We start from the raw sequence: 23,846 nt of genomic DNA, 5'->3' as shown, positions 1-23,846 counted from the left end.
TCTTATCAACCTTTGTCAGGCCTTAAACTGTAAATTAATTAATATCCACTCTCTTGTTATTTCTTAATTACCTAAGTTCCAGTAGGAATTCTGGGAAAGGCCTGCGTCAGCCGCTCTGTTTTGTGCTCGCGCTTAGTACAACTGTGCTGTGAGCTCATTGGTTCATGAGACAGCATGTGAAAACACGCTGATGAGTTGAGGAGGAGGACGACATGATGTCAGAAGAGGCTCTTCAGACGAGGGCTTGGTTTTGAAGCGGCGCTCCTTCACTTGACACTCGACTCGTTTTGAGAGCTGGATGTTCTGACAAATAACTTATTGGAGACTGCTGCTCTAAACTCTGATCTGAGTCGTATTTGATTTCCTAAGGAAAAGAAAGGAAAAAACTGACAAAATACACAACAAGACATTCAAGTTCAGGCAAATCATGAGAAAGGAGGCGGCAGTTCAAACAAGCATTTTATTATGCGTCAGCTTTGAGGGCGTCGGAGACGGACTGAATCAAACTGATCAGACCGGATTGATGTTCACCTGCCAATCACAAGTTCATAAACAGCCATGAAATGCACTGTATGTACCAAATACATTACATTTGAATCGTTTCACATACCTTAAAATAAAATATAAGTATCTCTAAACTTTTTAGTAATGTTCAGCACCCAGAGTTAACACGCATTTCTACCAATACATTTCAAATGACTTTATGAAAATGTTCATGACCAAAGATGCTCTGAAACAAGTGTTTGAATGTGGCGTAACCGATCTGTTGTTTAAGATTTTTCTAACTTGATCTTAACTGAAACCACCTATAATCTATTATCCAAGTATCTGTGAGGCAGATTAACATAATTTTTCCAAAACTTTCCGGGTTTATTTAAATGTAGCCATGCCTGGAAATTGCTATTTTTAAATTCAAGGAATTTTCCAGGTTTTTCATGACCAAATAAACCCTGAGAACCTTGAAGCCAACATGGACATAAAGTCCTTAATAAAGCGGCTCAGAATCAAACATTGTACTACTGAATATATTGCATCTTGCGGCAGGTTATGTTCAGTTAAGAGTGTTGGGTTATGGCGATCCAGTCCGGAGTCAAAATTGTTCCCACATCACTTCAAACAAACACAAAATAATTCCACCCAGAAATCCTGCTGTTCATGGTGTGAATGTGGCATTAACCCTTCAACCACTTCTGGGCTTTGATTTATTTTTCACGTACAACCCTCTGTCTTACCTGCTGGGGCTTGGCACAGCAGTGGAAGCGCACATCATTGAGGCTGGAGTCGTCCAGGCCATTCTGGTATTCCTCCATCTTGGTCTCGATGCCACAGATTCCTCCGTTGTGACACTCCTGGCTCCAGAGGCCGTACTCCCCCCAGTCCGTGCCGGGCCCCTCCAGCGTCGGGTTGCTGCTGCAGCGGAACTTGATGTTGTTGACGGCCGTGTCGTCGCCGAACAGACCCTGATGGGGCTCCACTCGCATCTGGAAGGAGGTGAGCACACCACTGGGGCAGTACTGGGGCTGGGACCAGTCACCAAAGCTGGACAGGAGAGAAGAAGAGTGGTGAGGGGGGACAGGACAAATATCAGGTCCAATGGATGCGAGAGAGCTGGAGGGTAGTCAGGACATTTCAACATCTGAACACTTCATTTACCATCCAGGCTTTCATTTCCCCTCTGATCATGATGTGAGACTGCCAGCAGCTTCCTACTTCATTCATCCAATTCGTATTGAACCATTATAGTGCAGCCAGGTCGGTCCCACTGGGGATATCTTTCACAAGAGAGATCTGGCCACAGCAACACACCGCTGTATGTTTAAAGACATCTGTAACCAACATCTTAGTATTATTATTATTATTATTATTATTATTATTATTATTATTATTATTATTATAGAATAGGGCTACAGATAATTTGGACAAAAATTGGCAACAATGACTTGTGACATTTATAACTGATGACTTATCTGCTTATTGGAATGTGACAAACCCATAAGCATCTATGAAAAGGATTCCTAATATTTATGAAGGCAGAAAAAATAACCCATCAATGGGATTTATTAAATGTAATACAACCAATGTATAAAGCTTTAACTAAGGGTTTCTTAACCACCAAGCAGCCCTTTATAAAGGTTCTTCACAAGAAGAAGCTACTCACTAGCCCGTGTGGGATTCAACTGAGTACAGGAAGCTTCGTTTGTAGTCTTGGGCGCAGATGAGGCGGATCCCATTCAGAGCAGTGTCGTCCGCCACGTACTGGTTTGACTCCACCTGGGGAAACAGAGAAGAGTTCCCAGAACAGCTTGTTTTCTTTCTCTGGTGAAGCTGCTGCCAAATCTGGTGTGAAGGCTCATATGTGCCAGCTGCGTGTGTTCCTGTTGGTGCTGCCGCTGAGGGACTTAAACACTCCAAAGAATACTACTTTGGAAGATACAATAATGTGTTTGTACACAGAACAAATACTGAGAATTGTAAACCATCATCTCTCACACTGACATCTGGTTAGCGAGAGATATGAACTGCAGCAACCAAACAGAAAGCTGATGTTCATATGCGGACATGCGGCCACAACAACGGTCCACAATAACAAGAACACAAATAAACACAAACATGGCAAAAGTCAAAATATCAACAGTCAAGTCATTGAGAGAATTTGCGAAAGACAAATCTATATACACAAAATAATGAATGCAATATTAAAGAAGGTTAAATGAAGAAACTACAATTCTAATCTTATAAGCCACATTGACAATATTATATTTCAGCAAGTGCCATTATTCCCGTATGTTTGTGTATGTTGTTGTGTTTTCATTGCGATACTATCCGTCCTCGTTTGTACTCGCATTTTAAACTTTTTACTTGCTGCCTGTCTCGACCAGGATTCCCAGAAGAGATATTGTAACTTAAAAGGACCTTTCTGGTTGAATAAAGGAAAACAATTAGAAACATGAAAAATATGAGGCAAAAGTTACAAGATAGAAAGTCATAGGTATATAAACAAGACATAATATAAATGGGAAAAAAAGAAAAATATAATCTCCATTATTTATTGCAGTGTGGACATTGTGGTCCTCGTTAGCACAAATGCATTGGAGTTATGAATGTGTCACGTTTCCCTCCCTTGTTCTTTGAAATACAATGTGTGTGTAATGTGCGACAGAGCCGGTGTCTTTACCCTGACACTGAAGCCGACAGCAAAGAAGTTGTCGGGGCACATCTCGGGCCACGTCCAGTTTCCAAAGATCTCTCCGTTTGTCACTGTGAGCAGAGATCTGTACTCTCTGCTGCTGAAGGCAATGCCGGCTCGCTGCAGGAAGACTTTCTCCTCACACAGCCCACCGGCCAGCACGGCCAGCACGGCCACAGCGGTGAAGAGACTCGTCATGTTGACAGCAGTGAGTCAGTGATGCCAGCTAACAAGTGCAGAAGGTGTTTGGGCTCAAAGCTCTTATAGCCTCCCAGTCAATTCGGAAACAGACCACCGGCATCAGGCTGAATCATTGACAGAATGGCGTGGGATTGAACAGCTGGTGTTGGAGAAAAAAAGAGGGGTTTATTCTCACCAAAGTTATTCAACTGATAACATGTTGCGTCACAACATGCAGTGAATCTAATAGGGTTGTAACATTTATACATCACAACCAAAAAATAATAATTCAGCCACAACAAAACCTTACACACTTGTTTTCCTTCCGTTGGAGGTCATGTTGAGGGGAACTATTTTCTCTTTAGTGGGCAATACTTTAAAACAAAACATAGTTCTCCACTGAGCTTTATTAAGTCTTATTATGTTAGAAAGTCAAATATTCTGAGTGAGGAGATGTTTGTCTGTGTCTGCTCAATGGGTTGAAGTCAAGCAGGAGAAGAAAGTACCATAAAAGCCTGAAGAGCTGTTTCATTTCGTCACTTCACTGCTTCAGTTTTCGACAGACTGACAATAAAGAAAAGAGAACGGTTTCATAAAACAGACACTGACGTCAACACACCTCTGTTTCCTCTGTAAGCTGCTCCACCAGCGGCTGCAGTGAAGCCGACGCTCATCTTCAGGTATTTAGCGTAAAGAGGTGTCTAAGTGAGAGAAATAATGACATTGAATCTGCTCACAGAGCATTTAAGCAGACTTAGGTACTTATCCAATACCTTTCAAGGGCCAAATGTTGTCAGGTGACATGAAGATGATGTCATCTCCATCTGAAAGAAAGACTGAGGGATGAAAACCCTTTTTTTTTTAAAAAGGTTGAAATGATTTAGAATCCATTATTTCTGTATATGGCCAATAAGCTGCTTGAGTAATATTTAGTAAACACTTTACATAATAATAAATGCTAAAACATGTTCTCATTGGTCTAAAGTCTTGAAATCTGGTACAGATATATTTTGGGCAAGTATTAATCAGTAAAAATGTGAGATCATGTAGGAAAAACTGAACTTGTTTTTACTTTCCAAATGAGTTTAATAATATGATAGTGCCTGAAAACCATGCAAACGTGCATGAGCCAAAGTCTATCCTTTAATATAATTAAACCCGAATGGATTTATTGTAATTTTGTCAACATGGGAATCTTTCCCATCTGTAATCCCTGAAGACATGAACACGGCATTATCTTCAGATGTTCCAGGAGGTTTAACCTGCTGGCTCTTCTCCTCCACCAGAGTCTGGAGGGGGAGGCTGTGCTACATCTTCTTTCCATCATGCTGCATTGTTTGCAAAGGAAACTCAAATCTATAAATAGTGTTATTCATTTCCATTCATCTATCCTTGAGGGATCTAAAAGCAAACACTGCTGTGTGTTTTCTTACCCCAGTCCACCTCCAGGCTCTTTCTCAGGCTGCTGTGGTCCTCCCTGCAGCTCACCTTCTCCCCTCTTCTGGGCGTGAGCTCCAGGTAAGAGTGAAGCTGGAAGCTCCAGTCCCCGTTGGCCATGATGTCTGTGGACGACAGGGCCCTGTTGACCTCAGACCGCGTCCCTCAGCTAGCTCCCCAGCTAGGGAAAAAAAACCCACGACGCTGCACTCCAACATGGCCGGCTCCCCGTAGTCAGCCGACTTGGCTGGATGGACCTCGCCGACCGGAGGCACTGGAGTGTAGAAATGATTAGAGCGAAAGATTAGCTGAATGACCTGCTGGATGTGGAGGCTGCTTTCAAGGCAGAGTGCAGGAGAGCGATGCCGGGGCTAAATAGTTTTCTTCAGGCCATTTAATTAAAGAACGGGGACAGAACAATTGTTTCCGTTTTCCAATGAAGGAAATTAAGCCAAATGAATTGGCACTGTTAGGCCTTAATATCCTGTTTCAAAACCTCCTCCAAAGACAGAAGTCACAGAAACACTTACCGGATCTATCCACTGTGCTCCTTCTGAATAATGCTGCATTGTTTCTACAAGTCTCCACTTGTCTTTTTCTTTCTTTCATTTTCCAAGCCTGGCTGTTATAATGGTCTGTGTTCTTCATGCCGTATTCTCCAAAGCCAACCATACATACAGGGTGTTCATCTTCTGGTTGAATAGGTTTCTCACAAAGAAGACCACGTCTGTGATGTTGTCACTGTACTCACGGTCATATATCAGCTGAAATACATGGACACAAAAAAATCAGTTAGTGAAAGACAACGAGTACCAATCATTTGTTTTACTGCACATTTGCTGAACTAAAGACCTTTTGTTCTACTACAATGACACAATAATTTTGTAGACAAATTATACGTTCACTCAAGGCTACTGGATGGATCACAACTTTCATTTCCTCTCCAGGAAGAGTTACAAGGATCCTGACTTTTCATGCTTCATCAGGTCAAAATCCTACTTTGTCCAACACTTAAGTTCATGGCCAAACACCTGCAAAACGAATGGCCTTCCCATGAGCCTCAGCTGTGCATTGTGTTTAAAGCTAAATTAACAAACCTTGGCATGCCAATCGGCGACAGGAAGTTGATGATCAAGGTAAACAATAGACCTGCTTACATGCGTTGCTTCCAAGGCTGTAAACTCTTGGTCTTGGTTTTTGGTTGTGAAACAACACTGTTTGCAATCTACGCTTACATCGAAGTAAAATATTATCTCTGTGAAGTTTGACCACTGACTGACTGATAGTTATGGGAAGAGACACACCTGGAGCTGGTTTCCTCAACATGGAGGTGAACAAATGGCAAGCAAGGCAGCTGATCTGGTAAAAGCGAGAGAGGATCAGAGTCTCATCGGGCAGGAAGAGTGGCTAGCAACTTACCGGCTAGCAACTAGGCTGAGATATTGTCTAGTTGACTTAGTTTATTGAAAGAAAGGCAAAAATGGCCAAAATCCATACACCACTTACAAAAGTTAACATTAGCACAACTATAGAACAGCACAATTTATCATATCAATTTAACAAGATCACATACATTCTGCAGGTTATAAGAAACATTATATAACAGAGGAAATTGTCTTTCTAGATTCTTCATATTTACGCTCAGCATGTCTTGGCACAAGTAATCTTTTTTTTAATGTTTTAGGATTCACTATTAACTACTGTAAATCACAATAACACAGGAGGCTACACATGTAAGTCATTTTAATTTAAAAATAATTGACTAATGATAAGCTTTAAATACAGATCTAACATTCACAATTATCCATAACAGAGTAAAGGGCGATCAGTCTGTAACGTCTGCTGAATAACAATAACAACAGCATAGTTTTTAAAGGTGAAATATAGTTTAAGTAACATAAGACAATGTCTGTCTTAACAAAAAAGCTGTGAACTGAGTGTAAGCAAGTCAGTATTACAATAAAATGTAACTATTACAAAAACAACGGTTATACGTAACTATTAAAATAAATAAGCGATACATGAAGAAGCACTTCCACTCCGAGGTATGAACTGCTTCTTCCCCAAAGAATATATACTTTATTTTTTATTGTAAAATCAAAGCGGCAGTATTTTTGTGTGCATTTTGAGGTCTCAAATTCATCTTGCAAAAGCTCCACACACTTTGATACAAATAAAAAAAAAAATGTGGCAGCTATCTTATCAATCACTGTGAAAATAATTAGATTCCGGGCCGAGCCAAATGAAACCAGCAGAGAAAAGAGAGAGGCAGTTTGGAGCGTCGCCACTCCGGGTCCGCATTAACACACAAGCAGGCAGACGTGACACACATTATTGACTGATTATTTCTGTCAGGCAGCACTGCAGGAGCTGCAATATGCCCAAAAGCTGAGGCGGTGCACTGATAATTGATGGTGGCTTTGTGAGCGTGCCAGTGCTCACACAGGCTGCTTTGATGGAGGGTTAATGAACACACGAGCAACACTGTGAGGGAATTGGTCCCTTTCATTTCAATGTGGTTTGCGTGAACTTTGACACGCAGTACATTACACTGGAACACTGGCTCAATAAGCCACAAACATACTTGTGGTACAATGTGGGAAACACTTACACAGCTCCGACATTTTCGTATTTATTATTAAAACGATAACTCAAATAAAAGAAAGTGTCTGATTCTTATTTTTCTAAAAGGAATAGTTTGACATTTTGGGGCCTTTGCTTTGTGGCAGAGACTTTGATGGCAATAAATGAAACCGCTGTTAAATCTGTCTGTGAAATATCATAAACAGCTAGCTCACTCACCAACTTGTTATATTTCTTGTGTTTGAAAAGCATAAAAATACAGCTGTTTTATGGGGGGTTATGTGAGTTTTGGAGATGCTCGTCAGTGGATTGCCATTGTTGTACAGAGGCAGTCCAGCTGTTTGCACTGGTTTCCAGTCTTTGTGCTAAGCTAAGCCAAGCTAACCATCTCCTGATCTCCATCTCCAGTTTACAGTATACCTGACAGCCAAAATGTTGCGTTTAACTGATAAACTGTTTTTAGCCCAGGTTTAAATTCATTGTTGTTGCAGAAATGGACGAAGACAACATGTCATATTTTGGTGGGAACATCTGACTCCCAGGGGGAGAAACACAAAGTGGAAAAGATCGAGGCGATTCCAGCATCTGACATCAGAATTCAGGTGATGTGTTTCACGTCTGGCAGGACTTGTTGGCTTTAATGATGAACCCGAGGCCTGCGACGACTCCAGTCAGCCCCAGGATCACGCCACCAACACACACACCACCGTCTCTACAACCTGCTGGTGTGTGTGTGTAGCTTAACCACCGAGGAAGAAACACACAGACAGAAAAATCGGGAGTCCTTGCAGGCGGATTCCAGTCTTTACTAAAGATGTTTGTCGCCAACACTTTGTGCCAAAAATATCCTGCCAAATATCACTTGCTGATATTTGATATCAGACAAAATGTACCACATGTTACCTGAAGCTGTACTTTCTACTACAGAAGAAGAATACTTCTAAAAATATGTTTAAAACACCCAATAATGACATTTTTCTGACTTGTGAATTCCTCATTGGATGGATGAGTGGACGATTGGATGAATAAATGCGTGGATGATGGCGCTGATGGACCATTTTTTTTCCTTTTTTTATTTTTCAAAACTCTTCTTTATGGGCCTTGCTTTGTGCACATGGACACAAACCGTTGTCTTAGTATGGAAGTACAGTATGGTCTTCTGCATTTAGATTATAGATTCCCACCTTGATAATTAGTCAAATGTCAAATTGTTTGCTGTGGTTTTGATATTCCCAAAGCAACATTTTATTGGATTTCTGTTCCACGACAAATTCTTAAATTAACTAAAATCATAGACATGAAGGAATACACACATTTGCATTCATTTTGTGTGATTAAATCCTGAAAAGGAGGAAGATTTGTCATGATACACACACCAGTGTCACAAAAATACTAATTAAGGAAAACTCCCCAGTGCAGAGCGACTCAGTAAACAATGGCTTTAACCTGCACTGACAATACAAGCATGATTAAACACCCAGAGAGGTTAATTGCACCTTGCAGAGATTGTCTCTGCTGGTTCCCCGGTTCTCCTCTTAAGAACACACACCAGAGCACGCGTCTCATTAACTTGTGTTTAACAACACAGTTTATCGTCGCTCCCATTACAGCTGTTTCACTGACTTTTGTTCTGGTGATGAGGCTATGATCTAGTTTTTGGGAAAGAAAAACCCAGCAGAGGGACTTTACTGGACCTTTTTTGATGGGAGGGGCATTTAACAGCTTTTATTAGCTGCTTCAGAGGCTCACACAGAGATCATCTGACTAATTTAATTATGATTGACATTTTTTTTTTTTGCATATTTCTAATTAATGTTAAACAAAAACTTTTACTCTCCTACATTTAGTTGAAAGCTGCAGTTACGTGTGTAGATATAAATAAAGGAACCAACCCCTACATTGAAACTACTGAACTAAACTGTATATAAAGTAGTTAATTCTGTAAAACACACATCGGCACTTCACTGTTAACATTATCTTGCCGTCGATAATATATCAATAACGGGACATTATAAAGAAAGAGCATTTAGATTTTTGACACTATCATTAGATTTGTCCATTAAATAATAAGTATGATTTACAGTGCAGGTCTTTTATTTGAAATTCTTAAATTGTTGTATTGGTACTTTTACTTAATATGATTACATTACTTTGGCTCTTTAACATCTTTTTAGGCACTTCTACAATCCGTTTCAAGTCCCTCACCTATGACCTCTTCTGGGTCATTTTCTCCCTTCATGGCCTTTGGGATGTTGTAAAGGCAAGTGTCCATCTACGTGTATGCGCCTGGACCCAGACCAGGATCAGGGACGCACTGCTCCGCAAACTGTCTCAAAGCTGGCGGGAGGGGTCAGCGAAGAGGAGCTGATCGCCGTTGTACTCAATATCATACTGCCTGCCGAACATCACGTTCCTTTGACAGAAGGTGGGAAAGCGAAGCAGGTGTTTCCTGCAGTTTGTTGGAAAAGATTGAAAACATGTGACACGATGAAAACCTGGCGTCTATTGAGAATTAACACCAGACGTCCTCCAGGCTGCTACCAATATGTCGAGTCCACATCGGCTGGCAGGTGACCAATCCCGAGGATTCCTGTTGTAAACTAAAGTTCCTGTATTGGAAGAAAATCATGAGATTTATAATGTAGAGGCAGACAGTTTTATGAACTAGCGTACACGGCTGATCAAAATGAAATGCTACTTCGTGAATGACCATAGCATTCTCATAGCATACTGCATGCTCAATGTGGTAGTGAACTCCCTTTGCTTGATATTTAGAAACCAAGCGTCTTTAACAAAAGTTTACCTCGACTGTATTGTGGAAGACAAATAACCAGCAGCACTGGGAACAGATCCATCGCCATGTTGCCTTTCAGTTCCTCCAAACACCAAAGTGTTTCAGCCGTTTCTCCACTAAACATTTAACCGACTGGATTCACGCGCTGACATAACGTCCTGACAACACATGCCAATCAATGCGTTGTCACTCAGTCACAACAATGTTTTAACCTTGACAACACTGGAGGGACAGCAATGTGAGTAGCTGCTGCCATCTGGTGGAGGAGGATTCAACAAAAAGTCACAATTCGTGCACCTGTCTGGAGAAAATAGACCAAGTTGGGTACATCTTTTTTACAAAACACATCCACACCTTGTTAATTATATGACATGATAGCTTTTCAAACGTCCAGTCTCGTCTTAATCCATTTTTCTTCCATTAATCAAATATATTTTTTAGGAAAAAAGAAGTTGAAGTTAAGTCTTAATTTGTCTGAACAGTTAAAACAAATCAGAAATATTAAAATGAGAGGTAAACAAAACAAATAAGCAGATTATCTTCACATTTCAGCCAGACAAAAATTCAAAGGTTTCTACAGAAGAGAATATTTTTAATAAACACACTTGTCAAATGAAAGGTATGTTTAAGAGACAGTAAACTGGAATGAGAAGTAACAGCGTGTAAAAAAAGAGAGAAAAGAAAGCCAAACAAGAGAACTGAAAGAGAAAGAAAAGCCTGAACAGCAGAAATACAATAGTTTGTGCAACAGCAAATACAGTTTAAGTATATACAAGCATATATTCTTTCACTGAACATTCAACAATAGCGTCAACTATGCATGGGGCTAAGAGGACTCGGTCGTCTCTTGGTGGGGAAACGTGTGGCGCTACTCCGTCGACACCATCTGTTCCAGTGAGTGCAGAGCAGCTGAGAGATTTCCTCAAGAAACTGTCACCGAGCTTCTAAGTGCTACAGATGCAACACGGCACACCATCAGGAGATTATTGTGGAAATCAGAAAACCCCGCACGACAATCTGCTAAAAGTCAGAAGCCCAGAAGTGTTCAGCGCTCATGAAACAAACGCACACTTCAGTTACAGTCCGACATATTGAAGAGAAATGCGGAGAGCAATATCCAAGTTGAACAGTACGGAGCTGATTTCAAAATACTGAAGACTTGCAAATAGTGTCACATTTATAAGACTGGCTGTTGGACTTCTAAAGATCAGTGCAGCCGACCAAATCATTACAAACTGAATGATTAGGTTACGTCATTGAAAACTTTATAATTACAGTACGTAAAGCCGTCTATACTGTACTATGAACCCACTTTGTTTTCAAACCACAAGAACTACATGCTGTAAAAACAGAATGAAGCTTAAACTGAGATTTAACTGCAATAACATCATGTGTAAACAGAAAAAGAGGAACGATCCAGAACTCAAACTGTAACAGACTTCAAACTTTGACCTGAAGATGGCAGATACCAGATGTTTGCTTTCCTAAATGGCTTCTTTTTGAAATATCTTTCTAAATAATTTTACTTGTATTATCAATCTGGACGATTGAGGCCGGGTTTAGGGGTGGATCTAAAAATGAAGCGTGGCAGGAGGCGAGATGATAGAAAAGCAAGGCTTGTGACCAAAAAGGTAGCTGGTTCAAACTCCAGTATTGTCAGAGGAAATGTTGGTGAAGAACACAAATAAATACACACTCTTCCTTTCGCTCACCACAGAGGACACAGCATAAGGCCGTCCAGATCACATCTGGAGTAAGGCCTTTCCTTCCACATCCTTTTTTTTTTTTCTTCGCTTCCCTCTTTGGGGGATCACCATAAAATTCTTCTTTATAAAAGAAACATAAATATGTACAACTATTTACCAACGGGGAGGAGGGGAAAACCAAGGCATTTAGTGTTTTTTTTTTCTTAAATTATCCACAAAGATGTGATTCCACATCCCTCAGTCCCACATTCAGAACCTTTTACTAGTCCACTTGGAGAGTTTTTTTTCGCCACATCATCTAATATCTCAGCCCACCACCGTTTCAGGGTGTGTTGTGTCCTGGGCCAGCCCAAGTCCCTGAGTTATTAGTGTGTTCTCTCGTAGCTTGTGCCGAGGATCTCAACCGGAGTCTGAATCACTGGTGTCTGAAGACGAGGAGGAGGACGAGGAGGAAGAGGAGTCGGAGCTGGAGCTGCTGCCGCTGAGGCGCGAGGGCTGGGTGTGAGTCTCCACGGCGCTGGGCTTCTCCACTGAGAACAGAACAACTAAGAGTAAATAAATACGGATATACCAGGTAGAGATTAAAAAAATGGAAGATAACTAATAACCCTCTAATCCCCAGCAGGTTAGACAGGCAAGCATTTATTTTTCATGGACCACCCACATCCTATAAAACATTATGCGCTCCTCGAGTGCAGCTGGGAAGCCGAACAACTCAGCTGATAACGGCCACGTCACAAAAAATTAGTGAAACCTTTTGAACTGCATGCTGTTTAGTGCCCATTTTATTCAGTACTGCTCACACCTGAGGCACTTGGCAACATGTTTTCTAAAAATATAAAATATTTTCTAAATTTTGGATTTTTTTCTTCTATTTTATAATAAGACAAACAATAATCAAACATAAAAGACATCTAAAGAGTGACATTGAAGGTGCATGTGGTGCGCATGAGAAGAATCAGGACGTGTGGGCTTACCTTTAGGTTTCGTAGGTTTCTTGACAGAATTGAGTTGCCCGCTGACATCTTGCAGCCTCTTCTCCAGCTCCCTCCTCTTCTCCAGAGTCAGCTCCTCTTTGGACTTGCCAGCGCCGCCTTTCTTTCCTGCTGTGCCTAAAAAAGATGACGGTGATGCGGTCATGCAGTCGCTCGTTGGATTTAACAAAACCTCGGAGAGCACCGGGTTCGAGTAGCTAATTTAGTCATGAATATGGGAAATGTAGCTTCATAACGTGAACCAAAATCACAGAAACCTCCCAGACATGTCGTTCATTAAACGCTTCACGCATCAAGCGCTGTGCTGCCATAGTCATATACGCCGACTTAGCAAATGCATAATCAACTTTCCACATCGCTGTAGTGCCTCAAGGAGCTTATTCAGCAGTGTTTACTCAGGAGGAAAATCATTCCTTCTCTCCATTCTGTGTTTCACTGAGATGAAGAGGAAACTACGTCTGGTGCATTAACTGGCTGAGAAAACAACGTTGCACACCTGTCAATTTGTTGTAACACTAATGGTGTTTTTTGTAAAAGAAATTTTAAAAAAAAAACAATCAAACATTTGTATCAAAGTGCAGATATCCTTTGCATGAAACCAGAGCTGCCTTCATGCCAAGCCGTTGCATGTTTGCCTCCTTTGTCTCTTACGTTTGGCTTCCAGTCTGCTCGTCCTTTGCACCTCTCCCGGCTGTTCATAAATTCAAAATATATTGAATCACACTCTTATGCGAGGGTTCTGCTTATTAAATGTAGACTTATTCTTTGATTATGAAATAGGCTCGTTGTTTTTTTTAATGAAAGATCCTTTTACATCATCATGCCTGCATTTTCCTTCATGAGATTGGTATTAATTAATTAATAACTAAATAGTTATAAAGCTCTGAGCAAATCGACAAACAAAAGCCATGTGACTTTTCTTCAGTGAACACTGAGTCAGTGGAATTAATATGAGGAGAACATATTTGCTGTGGCAGCAAGTGACCTGAAATCTTTACCTGCTTCAGCCAATGTTTACGCAGGCGAAAGATGCTAATTTCATTCCAACGATCAAAATGAGCTAATCAATCGCAGAGAAATTCATTTTAGCCGCAATGGTCTGTACTCTTAATGTCGTCCCTCCAAATCGGCCTAAAGCACAGCTGCATCACATGATTTATTAAAATGGCAGCAATGCTAAAAGAATTGTCAAAAACCAAATATCTGGTATTTGAATGTCGGACGTTTCATTCACCTTGTTCGGTGTATGGCTTACGGGGCTTCTTCCTCAGGCAAGTCATGACGTAGCGCTCCAGCTCCTTCAGTGTCGACGGCTTGAGCGTTTCAAAGTCGATCTCAATCTCCTCGGGGTTGGTGTCCCGCAGCGATGGCTCCCTGGACTGAATGATGTGGACCACGCGACCCAGCTTCTCACCCGGCAGCTTGTTGATGTCGAGGCTCAGCTGGCGCTTCTCGTCGTAAGACATGGGCACAATCTCCTCCTCTTCTTCGGAGTCGTAGTGCGGCAGCATGGAGGTGGGCGGAGGAGGGTAGAACGGCTTCTTTGCGGCCCTGCAGAATCAAGAGGAAGTGATAAGAAAAAGAGCACTAATGTCGGATGCTTTAGATATTCCTATGAGAGATAAACAACGTTTGCGTTAAAAGCTCTCGTTGTGAAGAGGAGAAACAGTATGATGGTTATGTGCTGCGGTGGGTAACTACTTTACGACTGACTTGCTGTTCTTGTTACTCTTCTTCCCCTGGCTCTTCTTGGGCTGCAAGCCACCTGCTCTGGCAGACTTTGTTTTCAGGATCTTGCCGGGCAACTTCCATTCCTCAGAGTCAGCTCTGCTTTTGACATCTCGACTTCGCTTCTCCAGCTTCTTCTTTTTTTTCTTCTCCTTTTTCTCCTTCTTCTCTTTCTTCTTTTTGGCCTTGATGATGGGGCCTTTGGAGAGGGCCGCCAGCTGCTCGTGCATGACTCTGAGCTGTTTGGAAAATTGTATTTATTAATGATCATTGTGGAAAACCTTTTTTGGTTTTTTTGGAGACCTGGATGAGTGAAAAGCACCGGGGGACTTACTTGTGTGCACACCTGGTCCTGTAACTCAGCTAAGCGATGTGCTCGCTCTTCCTCGCTGTCTGAGTTGGGGCTGCTCTCGCTCTCCTCACTCTCACTGCTGGGCTCGCTCTCGGAGGTGGACGAGGACGACGAGGAGGAGGAGGAAGAAGAGGACGACGAGGATGTTGGATGGCCACTCAGAGACATGGCCGTGTGATCCATGTGTGGTACGTCCGGCATCTTGGCAAAACGGAACTCGAACACATCCTGGGACACACACAGACGCAAAGAAAAAAAGCCCAAATCAAAGAGAAATTAACCGTCACAGAAAAGAGTTTCTTCAGTCTGCTGCACTTTTGTTTCAGTCCGATTGTCCATGAAAGTTGGATTGGACAGCTGGGCTCACCTGCAGCTTTCGTGCCATGCCCACGACATCGTGGTCAGGTGGGTTGTACTTGTAGCAGTTAGAGAACATGAGTCTGACATCGCTCGCAAACTGTTGAGCGTCCCTGTATTCACGACAGTCCATCTTCCTCTGATAAAGAGATAGGAGGGGAAATTTTAGCGCTTCACCTGCACCTTTAGGAGGTTTTAACAGGGTTTATATAATTTACAATACGTTGCAAATCTTCAGGCCCAATGTCTTCGTGACCATAATCACAGTGCGTTAGATTATTATTTCAAAGGACTTTAATAGATCTGAAACAGAGTAACGTTACTGCGTAATCAGCAACACAATAGGAGCTATGACAATGGTCTATTACTCTTTCCACAAGTTAGAAGCATATGAGGAGTCACCTTGATGTTGTTGAGGTCCATGGGACACTTGATGATGTCGTGATAGTCGTGAAGTCCCAGCGCAGCAGCGTCCACAGGAGTGTAGAAAGGCCAGGCGTAAGCAGCGTGTTTCTTTGACAACATGTCCTTCAGCAGCCCACTGCAGTACCTCAGCTGAGGGCTTAGCTTGCCCTTCTTAGAGGGCTGAGCCTGGACAGAGTCAGGCAAATCCTTCTTTGGGGGTTTGATGGGGCGTCCGCTGCCCACTCTGCGTCCACCGCCTGCCATCATTGGCTGGAGTAGGACAGGACCTCCGGGGCTCCTAACCAGGCCCATCCCAGGCGGAGTCTCCAAGCCCATGTTCCCCATGGAGGAGATGGAGTGCATGGAGGTGTCGTGGACCTGGCCCCCATGGCCTCCTTTCCCCAAGCCCACCATGTGCGTTGGTCCCGACATGCCCACAGTCAAGCCCATGGTGGAGGGGGTGGTGGTGTCTGCCTTACGTTTTACACCTTTTTTCTTCAAATAAAGAGGTTGGACGTCACAATAAACTCAATATTGTGGCTTTATTCCAATCACTTTAATGCTTGTAGTTTAACACATTGTTTCTTACAACAAAAATGGTGAATACGCAGAAATATTTATTAAATCTATATTACTTCTGCCTTTCCAGATGCCTAAATATTTCCAGACATTTGTGTTTTGTAGACTAAATTAATTTTATATACTAAATCCTGACACTTACTGGTCTTGTTTGACCTTTAATAAATAAATAAATATATATATATCCAACTCAGACATTTCTTCTCTAATTATGCAAATTATCATGTTTTTTTGTGGGGCTGTACCAAACATCTTTTTTTCTCTTCTTTTACATACAAAGCTTTTATTGAGGTTTCCGAATGAAGCTTTGAATATCTGTCGTCATAATTTATGACATCATCACCCTTTAAAAAAAAATCCTCGAACGAAATCCTCAATTTGAAAAAAAATGACTCAACAAAATAAATAGTCTTTATTTTATTATTTTTTTCAAATCAACTTTCTTTAATGAATAAAATCCGTCAGTTTTGCCAACATAAAAACAACTAGATGCAGAATGAATGAATGAATGAATAGACAGAAGGGGGAAAAGAAAAAAAAAAAAAAAAAGAAGCTGCGCAGCATTCGAATGTGAACGTTATGGATGAAGCTTCAAACTATTCAGTGCAGCACTAGACTTGTCTATCTACCTTGGTTGTGGGCTGTGTAGGGGGCAGGCCCATGATGTTGGCCGGAGGCAGGTTTTTGGTCAGCACGGTCTGGGGAGAGTTGGCCAGCATGGACTCCCCAGTGTCCGAGGAAGACGGGGAGTAAGCTGACTGGGACACGGCTGGCACCTGCTGAGCCCTCGCTGGTGAGAGATGAATATTCAACATTAGTGATGGAATTCAGCTACAGAATGACAGGTGAAAAAATTATGTCAATCACTGGAGACATGCATGGCCTTCTGTGTGCTTTCCACTATAAACTTTACTTTTGCATAAGGCTTCTCTGCAAAAAAAGAAGACATTTAGTAGAACCGCTGAGCTGTATAGGAAGCAGGAAGTCAGACAAAAAGTTTCTTCTAGTAGTGAACAAAAAACAACAACTACAACAACAAATATAGAAACAGCTTCATTCAGATTGTGGAACTTACAGTGAGATTTGCGACCTCGTCCCCTGCTGTTCTTACTTCGAGGAACTGGAGGAGGCAGCTCAACTTCGTCCTCAGGCATCTGGGCCACCTTCTGGAGGAAGATCTTCTCTAAGGGCTGAGCCATCAGCACAATGTCATCCGTCGGCTAGTAAAGAAAAGAAATAAAACATAAGCACACTGCAAAGATTCCGTTCCAGTAAAAAAAAAAATAAAAAAAAAACTGTTCTTTTGACAATCCTTTGATTTAATTTCTAAATGCTTGTATTAGTTTTGATGATTAGCTGATACATTCAGTAACAGGGTAAAAACAAAAATAGTTTTGCTGAACATTTGCGCGACAAAATTTGGCAAATACTTGCAGCCTGTCATTGCTCCTAATATATTAGAAAATGAAATGAATAACAAAAGTAAAAACTGTGATTTATGGATGACGCGTATGGTCAAAATGATCTTTGGCGTTTACCTCTTGATGCAACTACAACTTAAAACACCCATTGACCAAAACACCTTGATTTACATCTCCAGAACTTCGCCCGATATGTAAAAAAAAAAAAAAAGGTAATGATCTCCACTAAATCTGCAAAGGCAGCACTTTTATTTCCCCTCTTTCGTTATTACGCGAGATAACATTCCCAGGTAGAATCCCCCGGCAAGTTTCAGGTTTGCAAAGTGTTGAATGACCCTTTTCTCATGGGCAAACAAGAAAAGGTGGACTTTTTTTTCCCTCTCTCACAATGTTAAGAAAATCGCTGAGAGAACACCTGGGTCTGGATCCGTCCCAAGAGCCTAGAGCTTTACATAACACTGTATAACTCCTGCTGGGAGAGAGGTCGACCTGAAATGTAATCATTAGAGTGGTCCCTTCTTTTTAAGGTAGCAGCGAGAGGGGAATAAAATGGGACTATGGATAAAGATCTCTTGTTTTTTTTACCTTTTAACATACCTTGTTGTAAATGTAGCAGTTGGTGAACATTGTGTTGAAGTCCTGTATGCACTCACAAGCACTGCGGTAGAAGTTGTTCTCTAGACGCTTTTTGATGGTCCCCATGTCCATGGGTTGTTTGATTATTTTATGGTAATCCTAAAAGAAATGCAGAACAACAGACAGAAGTGAAACATGTGAAGATTATTTTTTATTTTCATTTTAATGAAACCTTGACTTATATAGCATGTTGAACTCGGGCTGAGCCATTGACTGTATTCAATTTGCCATTGTGATGATGGTAAATGCAATTTTCATAATCGCAAATGCCACAATAAGGAAAGTTTTTTTGTTTAGAGAGAGAGAGAGAGAGACAAAAAGAGACAGAGACAGAGAGACGTTCAGAGTCGCTAGCCGGTGGCGATCGGTGCAAAGTAGAATTTAAAGGTAAAGCTGTCAAGCATTGGTCCATGAATCAACGCTGAAGCTCTTCAACATCTTGAAGGTTTAAGATACAAGTTATAGCATTCTACTGTGAGGTTACTGTGCGCTATTAAAAGGGTTTACAACTCAATAGTTAAATAAAAGATATATTATTCATATCACTTCATCTCATTATATCATAACACGTAGGCCTGGTCCACTTGAAAGAGCAGTTATTATGTTTACTGCATCCAATGTTGTGGTTGTCACACTTTAGAAGGATTTATTGCTTGTGCATAGTGAATAATACAAGGGGTAAAGGAACTACACGCACAACAATGAGTTGCAGAAACATCAATCAAAGGGAAAGAGAAAGTTGTTCCTGCTGTAACGCACCGGTAGGTTAAGCCTGTAGGCATCCACTGGCTCACGGAAAGGCCAGGAGAACTGATGCCTCCACAGGTACTTCATCAGGGTCCTCTGGAGAAACTGCAGCTGGTTGGTCATGCGGCCAGGCCGGCTGGGATCCTTCACTGGGGGCTGTGGTGGGACGGGAGGGCCCTGGGGCATTGCGTGTGGCAGAGACGGGCTCTCAAAGTCCTCGTAAAGCAGGGAGGGCTTGCGAATGCGTTTGCCTGCACTACTGTGTTGGTCCATTCCACCACTGGACAAGCCGACCAAGGAGCTGAGGCAAGGAGACAGAAAGAGGAGGCAAGGAGACACAGAGAGAATGGGGAAAATATGACATGGATTGATAAAGACAAACTGCGGGAACTGAGATGCTACCTCCCAATAAAAGTGGTGAGGATTAAAGTACAAACAACAATTTACTTATTTCCACTATATGATAAAAGATTAATGAAAAAAACAATAACAGAGACCACATTTTGGTGAGGGAAGTAAATCTAACAAAACCAGATGACCTTTTCCTGCACCCTTGAAGCCGCCATCAAGTCACTGAACCTCCACCCGCTCCCATGACCGCACACACTCGTGGAAATCTGCTTATGTTAAAAAGACGCAGGCTATACATGCTTCATTCATCCAACCCTTGACCTGTGAAAATATGGCTCCGCCCTCGCAGTCTGCAAAACCGTCATCTAGAAAACTAGGATTCCATCAATAGGCTGCTACATTTAGCACAGTCATGGGAACCACCAATGCATGGCTTCTCACCAGCAAAAAATAAAACAATCAAAACTATGGTGCTAATAAATAAACACTTAAAAAGTCATAATTAATACACAAATACTAAAAGACAGGGCCTGATAAGCATGCAACAGCTGGGTTGAAATCTCAACTCTGCTTTGCTCTTTTATGTAGGAAATTTGTGAGCTCTGATTTCTAACTATTTACAAAGAAATGAGGGATGCTCCTGCATATACCCTTGACTGAGGCACTATGGTCTCAAAATTTAAGTTGGTCCTTTACTTTGGCAGTACATCTTGACAGAACTTCTACAGTAACTATAAAGAAATGGTTTAAATGAAACAAGGACACATTTCAGAATATGAATTACTAAAGTTAAGTTAAAGAAAAAAAATGAAAGATCTCGAATATCTCTGCTCCTCACTGGCATCTTCAGTCTTTGCTGTCTGTAGTCTGGTGAGCCCACCATGTCACCATAAACCCTGTAATCCCTATTTCAGCTCATTCTAAGCAAAACACAGGGACCAGAAGGAGTTAAATCTCACCCCAGAGTTCAGGACACACACTTGTTCCACTGACTCACAAACACTGGCAAAGCCTGTCATCGGTCAGAATCCCAGCGACACAAAGAACGGCTGAACTGCATCAGCATTTAGCAAATATCAGGACCCAACGCACAGTGAATACAGTTCAGTATCAACTTACAGACAAATATATTTAGAGTCACTTAAACATTTTGGAATACTTGTCAAGTAACATAGCTGCAAATTAACTAAAATAATCATCTAATAAGGGAATTAGATGTTTTGAAATATTTTACTGTCAATGCCCTACATCTTGATCCCTAAAAGTATGCACCTGTAGCACAAGACACACTATATAGATTTGCTTTTTTATGTTTTTGTTGTGGGTGTTTTGGGTTACCATTGGCTGGTGCACCAATGCAAAAGGATTCTTTTATCAAAATATGACAAAACAAAAAAGGAGTTTTACTTTTGAGCCACAGAGGTCACCAATGTGTATTCAACACAACTACATGATGATACTAAACAAGTTCTGGAAAACATCTACTGTCTTAAAAACACAGACAATACATTATTTAAACATGACATTGTGAAATTATAAATATCTAAAATGTGCAAGGAAATATAGTGTTGAAATTGTCAAAATTGATTGAATGCACTCTTCCTTTATTACTTAAGCTCCCGTTGTGTTATTAACACCTGCAAGTGCTGATATGACTCTTCGTTATGTCAAACATACTTCTAAAAAATATGCATTGACGTAATTAGCTACTCATTCAGCGGAAACTAAGCGACTTCTTTATAATTTAGTAAAAACAACTAAAGAAAATCTTGTATTTTGAACCCCTACAGTCGGTGATCGCGTGGTTTGGAGGCCCCGCCCTCACTGTTTGTAAACACTGCTTCACGATGACGGACACTATAACAGAATAAGATCTTTAGATATATAAAAACAAGCAAAAGCAATACATCTTTAGTCAACGATTGTGCTTTTGGAAAAAAGGTCAAACTGTCATTAGTTCAACGTTAAGCGTCAATCACCTGCACAGTAGCCTTGACGCTATACTAACAATTAACGTCACCGGCCTGCAACAATAACCCACTAAATCAGTTAATTTAGAGCCGCTTTTATTTTTAATAGCACACGCTGTGTGTAATAAGCACGCTGGGGCACTAAGTTAGTTAACTAGCTAGTTATTACCAGGTAGCTAGCTGGCTAGCTACATTGCGAGCTTGAGGTTAGCGGAGCGATGACAGAAAGCCGGCGGGGCTGCAGCTGTCATGTGCCTTCCCGTTGAACCGGCTCACGAGAAGCTACGAGTCTTACTAATCTAAGCTACACATTTAGCTGCAATTTCGTGGACGTTCATCTTAGCTAACAATGCATGCCGAGAGAGTCTGCTGCGTAAGCTACGTTAGCTACACCAGACTGTGTTCCGAGACAAATCGTCCCTTCTCGTGCGACTAACGGTAACTCACGTTAGCTAACGTTTTGGGATGACATTTAACGTTGGTCTGTCTGCCCAGACGACGAATGCACTTAGTTCATCGGCGGGCTTTACCTGTCGTGATGCAGGTTGACAGCCGCTTCCATCGGGCAGAAGGCGGAGTGTTATTACAATCCAATTTTTCTTCTCCCACGACTGTTGACGCTGCACTTCCACTGAAAGACCACTGTGCAACTCTGCAGTGAAATGGCGCCTACCAGCTTCCGCTTGACGCTATATAAACCTGGAACGTGGCAGTGACGCGTGGTTCCTGTCACGTGATGGGGATTCTGCGGTCTTATAGGCTGCGAACACGCGTCAGTCAAACTAAGCACACGCCCGGCACCTCCTTGGTCGGTACATATTGTTCTCTGCCATGTTTGAAAACAATGGATTTATTCCTTTTTTTAGATTTGGGCTGCAGCGAATTCATAAGTACGGCTTTCCTTTTTCAGACACACGTCCTTCGGTCTGCAGGAAATTATGTTTTGTGGTATGTTGTCTGCAGTATCTGGGGTTGCTGATGTAGGTTCTCTGCAAGAAACAACACCTTCGTATTTGCATTGGCGGTAAATGTAACGTCATTTTTAGGGATATTATACAAAATCCTAACTATTGTTTTGGCCTGGAATATGAGTGTGGGCAATCATTTCGTTGGACGTGCTTTCATATGGCATGCTAATAAGACATACATGAGCCTTTTTTTCAGACTCTTAAACTATGAGATTCTGTATTTAAAGCAACACTTTCCACAAGCTGCCACTAGGAACCCCCAGAGCTCTTATAGCCATGCATGCATTTTAGGAGTGATCTATGGAAGCCTGTTTCTGACACTGATTAAAACATAATAATATTATAAAATAATTACATAATTATGAGATACTATCCCCTGATAAAATGTAAATGTTTCTTCTTGTACATGTACAGAAAAAAAGAAAACAGATTTATACACTAGATATGTATGAATGTTAACTTGGTGTTCCCGAGAGTGCCTGTTATATTGTTCTGATAACATTACTTTCACATAAAAGCGTGCAATATAGTAATTTTTACTTTATTATTGAATTTCGAGCAAGACGCGATTAATCGCAGTTAAATGTTTTCAACTTTGCCCAGTCCTAAAAATTGCATTTAGTGATTCAACAATGGTTCTATTCAGAAAATGTTGTGTGTTTTCTTCTCCGCCATTGATCCCTGTCGCTGGTCCAAAATGCATTCTGGTATTTTGGCTGTCCCAAGTACGCACAAGTCTCCTCCGATGCATCCCCAGTAAAATGGGCAGGTCAAGTCACATCTGAGCATTTTCACTGTGCTTAGCAGGAAGCAGACTTTTGAATTGGAACAGTACTTGGGCAGTGACTGATGCCGTTTCATGAGTCCACGAGAACACAAGTACAGACAAGAACGCATATTGAGAAACGGCCGGTCCGCTAGAATGTAGTTTGAACTAAAGTTATCAGGTAAACCCAGAACGTGTTGGACTGATTTACTCCTACTGATACACCCATGTCGCTTTCAGTAATTTCAGGACAGACAGCTGCTCTAACTGCTGTGAAGTCTTGGACAAATACATTTGTCTTAATCTTGGTGCATGCAACATTTGAAAATGCAATCATACAGTGTAGTTAGAATGACCTATGAAGTACCCTATGCATAGTGTAAGTGTAGTTTTGTCAGGATAAGTTTCACCTTTTAATTAAAAAAACATGCTATTATAAAGGGTCATGATAGTTCAGTCTACACTTGCAAACATAAACCATTTTAACCTAAACCTCTCTTTTTCATTACCAGGGAAGCGCTTGAGATAAAAAAAAAATATATCCATTTAAAAGAATAGATGCAAAACAGGATGAGAACTGAAGAATATTTTAAATATAACAGTAATGTTTACCTCAGAAAGTCTATACATAAATGTAGCAATATATTGCCAGACACAAATTTAAAATGTTAATACAAAAACAAA

At 41.3% G+C, this 23,846-nt stretch overlaps 2 protein-coding genes across 2 annotated transcripts; both read right to left on the bottom strand.

Annotated features, from left to right (window-relative positions):
* Positions 1–232: 232 nt before the first annotated feature.
* LOC137781185 (vitelline membrane outer layer protein 1 homolog) lies at positions 233–3,385 on the bottom strand. The gene is made up of 4 exons (XM_068569781.1): positions 3,176–3,385; positions 2,159–2,271; positions 1,233–1,539; positions 233–364 (listed from the first exon to the last, which is right to left on the bottom strand). Exons 1-4 carry the CDS (start codon positions 3,383–3,385, stop codon positions 233–235), a joined length of 762 nt encoding a protein of 253 aa, XP_068425882.1.
* A 7,403-nt stretch (positions 3,386–10,788) lies between these two features.
* brd2b (bromodomain containing 2b) lies at positions 10,789–22,105 on the bottom strand. The gene is made up of 12 exons (XM_068569873.1): positions 21,959–22,105; positions 19,120–19,408; positions 18,322–18,459; positions 17,379–17,523; positions 16,933–17,093; positions 15,722–16,219; positions 15,330–15,458; positions 14,945–15,190; positions 14,596–14,849; positions 14,117–14,433; positions 12,865–12,999; positions 10,789–12,417 (listed from the first exon to the last, which is right to left on the bottom strand). Exons 1-12 carry the CDS (start codon positions 21,988–21,990, stop codon positions 12,287–12,289), a joined length of 2,475 nt encoding a protein of 824 aa, XP_068425974.1. The 5' UTR covers positions 21,991–22,105; the 3' UTR covers positions 10,789–12,286.
* Between the last annotated feature and the right edge of the window lie 1,741 nt (positions 22,106–23,846).

This window comes from Clinocottus analis, unplaced genomic scaffold (assembly GCF_023055335.1).
Source record: "Clinocottus analis isolate CAN_PGR_092001 unplaced genomic scaffold, fCliAna1.0.p SCAF_9, whole genome shotgun sequence".
Taxonomy (NCBI): Eukaryota; Metazoa; Chordata; class Actinopteri; order Perciformes; family Cottidae; genus Clinocottus; species Clinocottus analis.
Note: the sequence above shows the minus strand (reverse complement) of the source record. Positions and strands in the feature narration are given on the sequence as shown.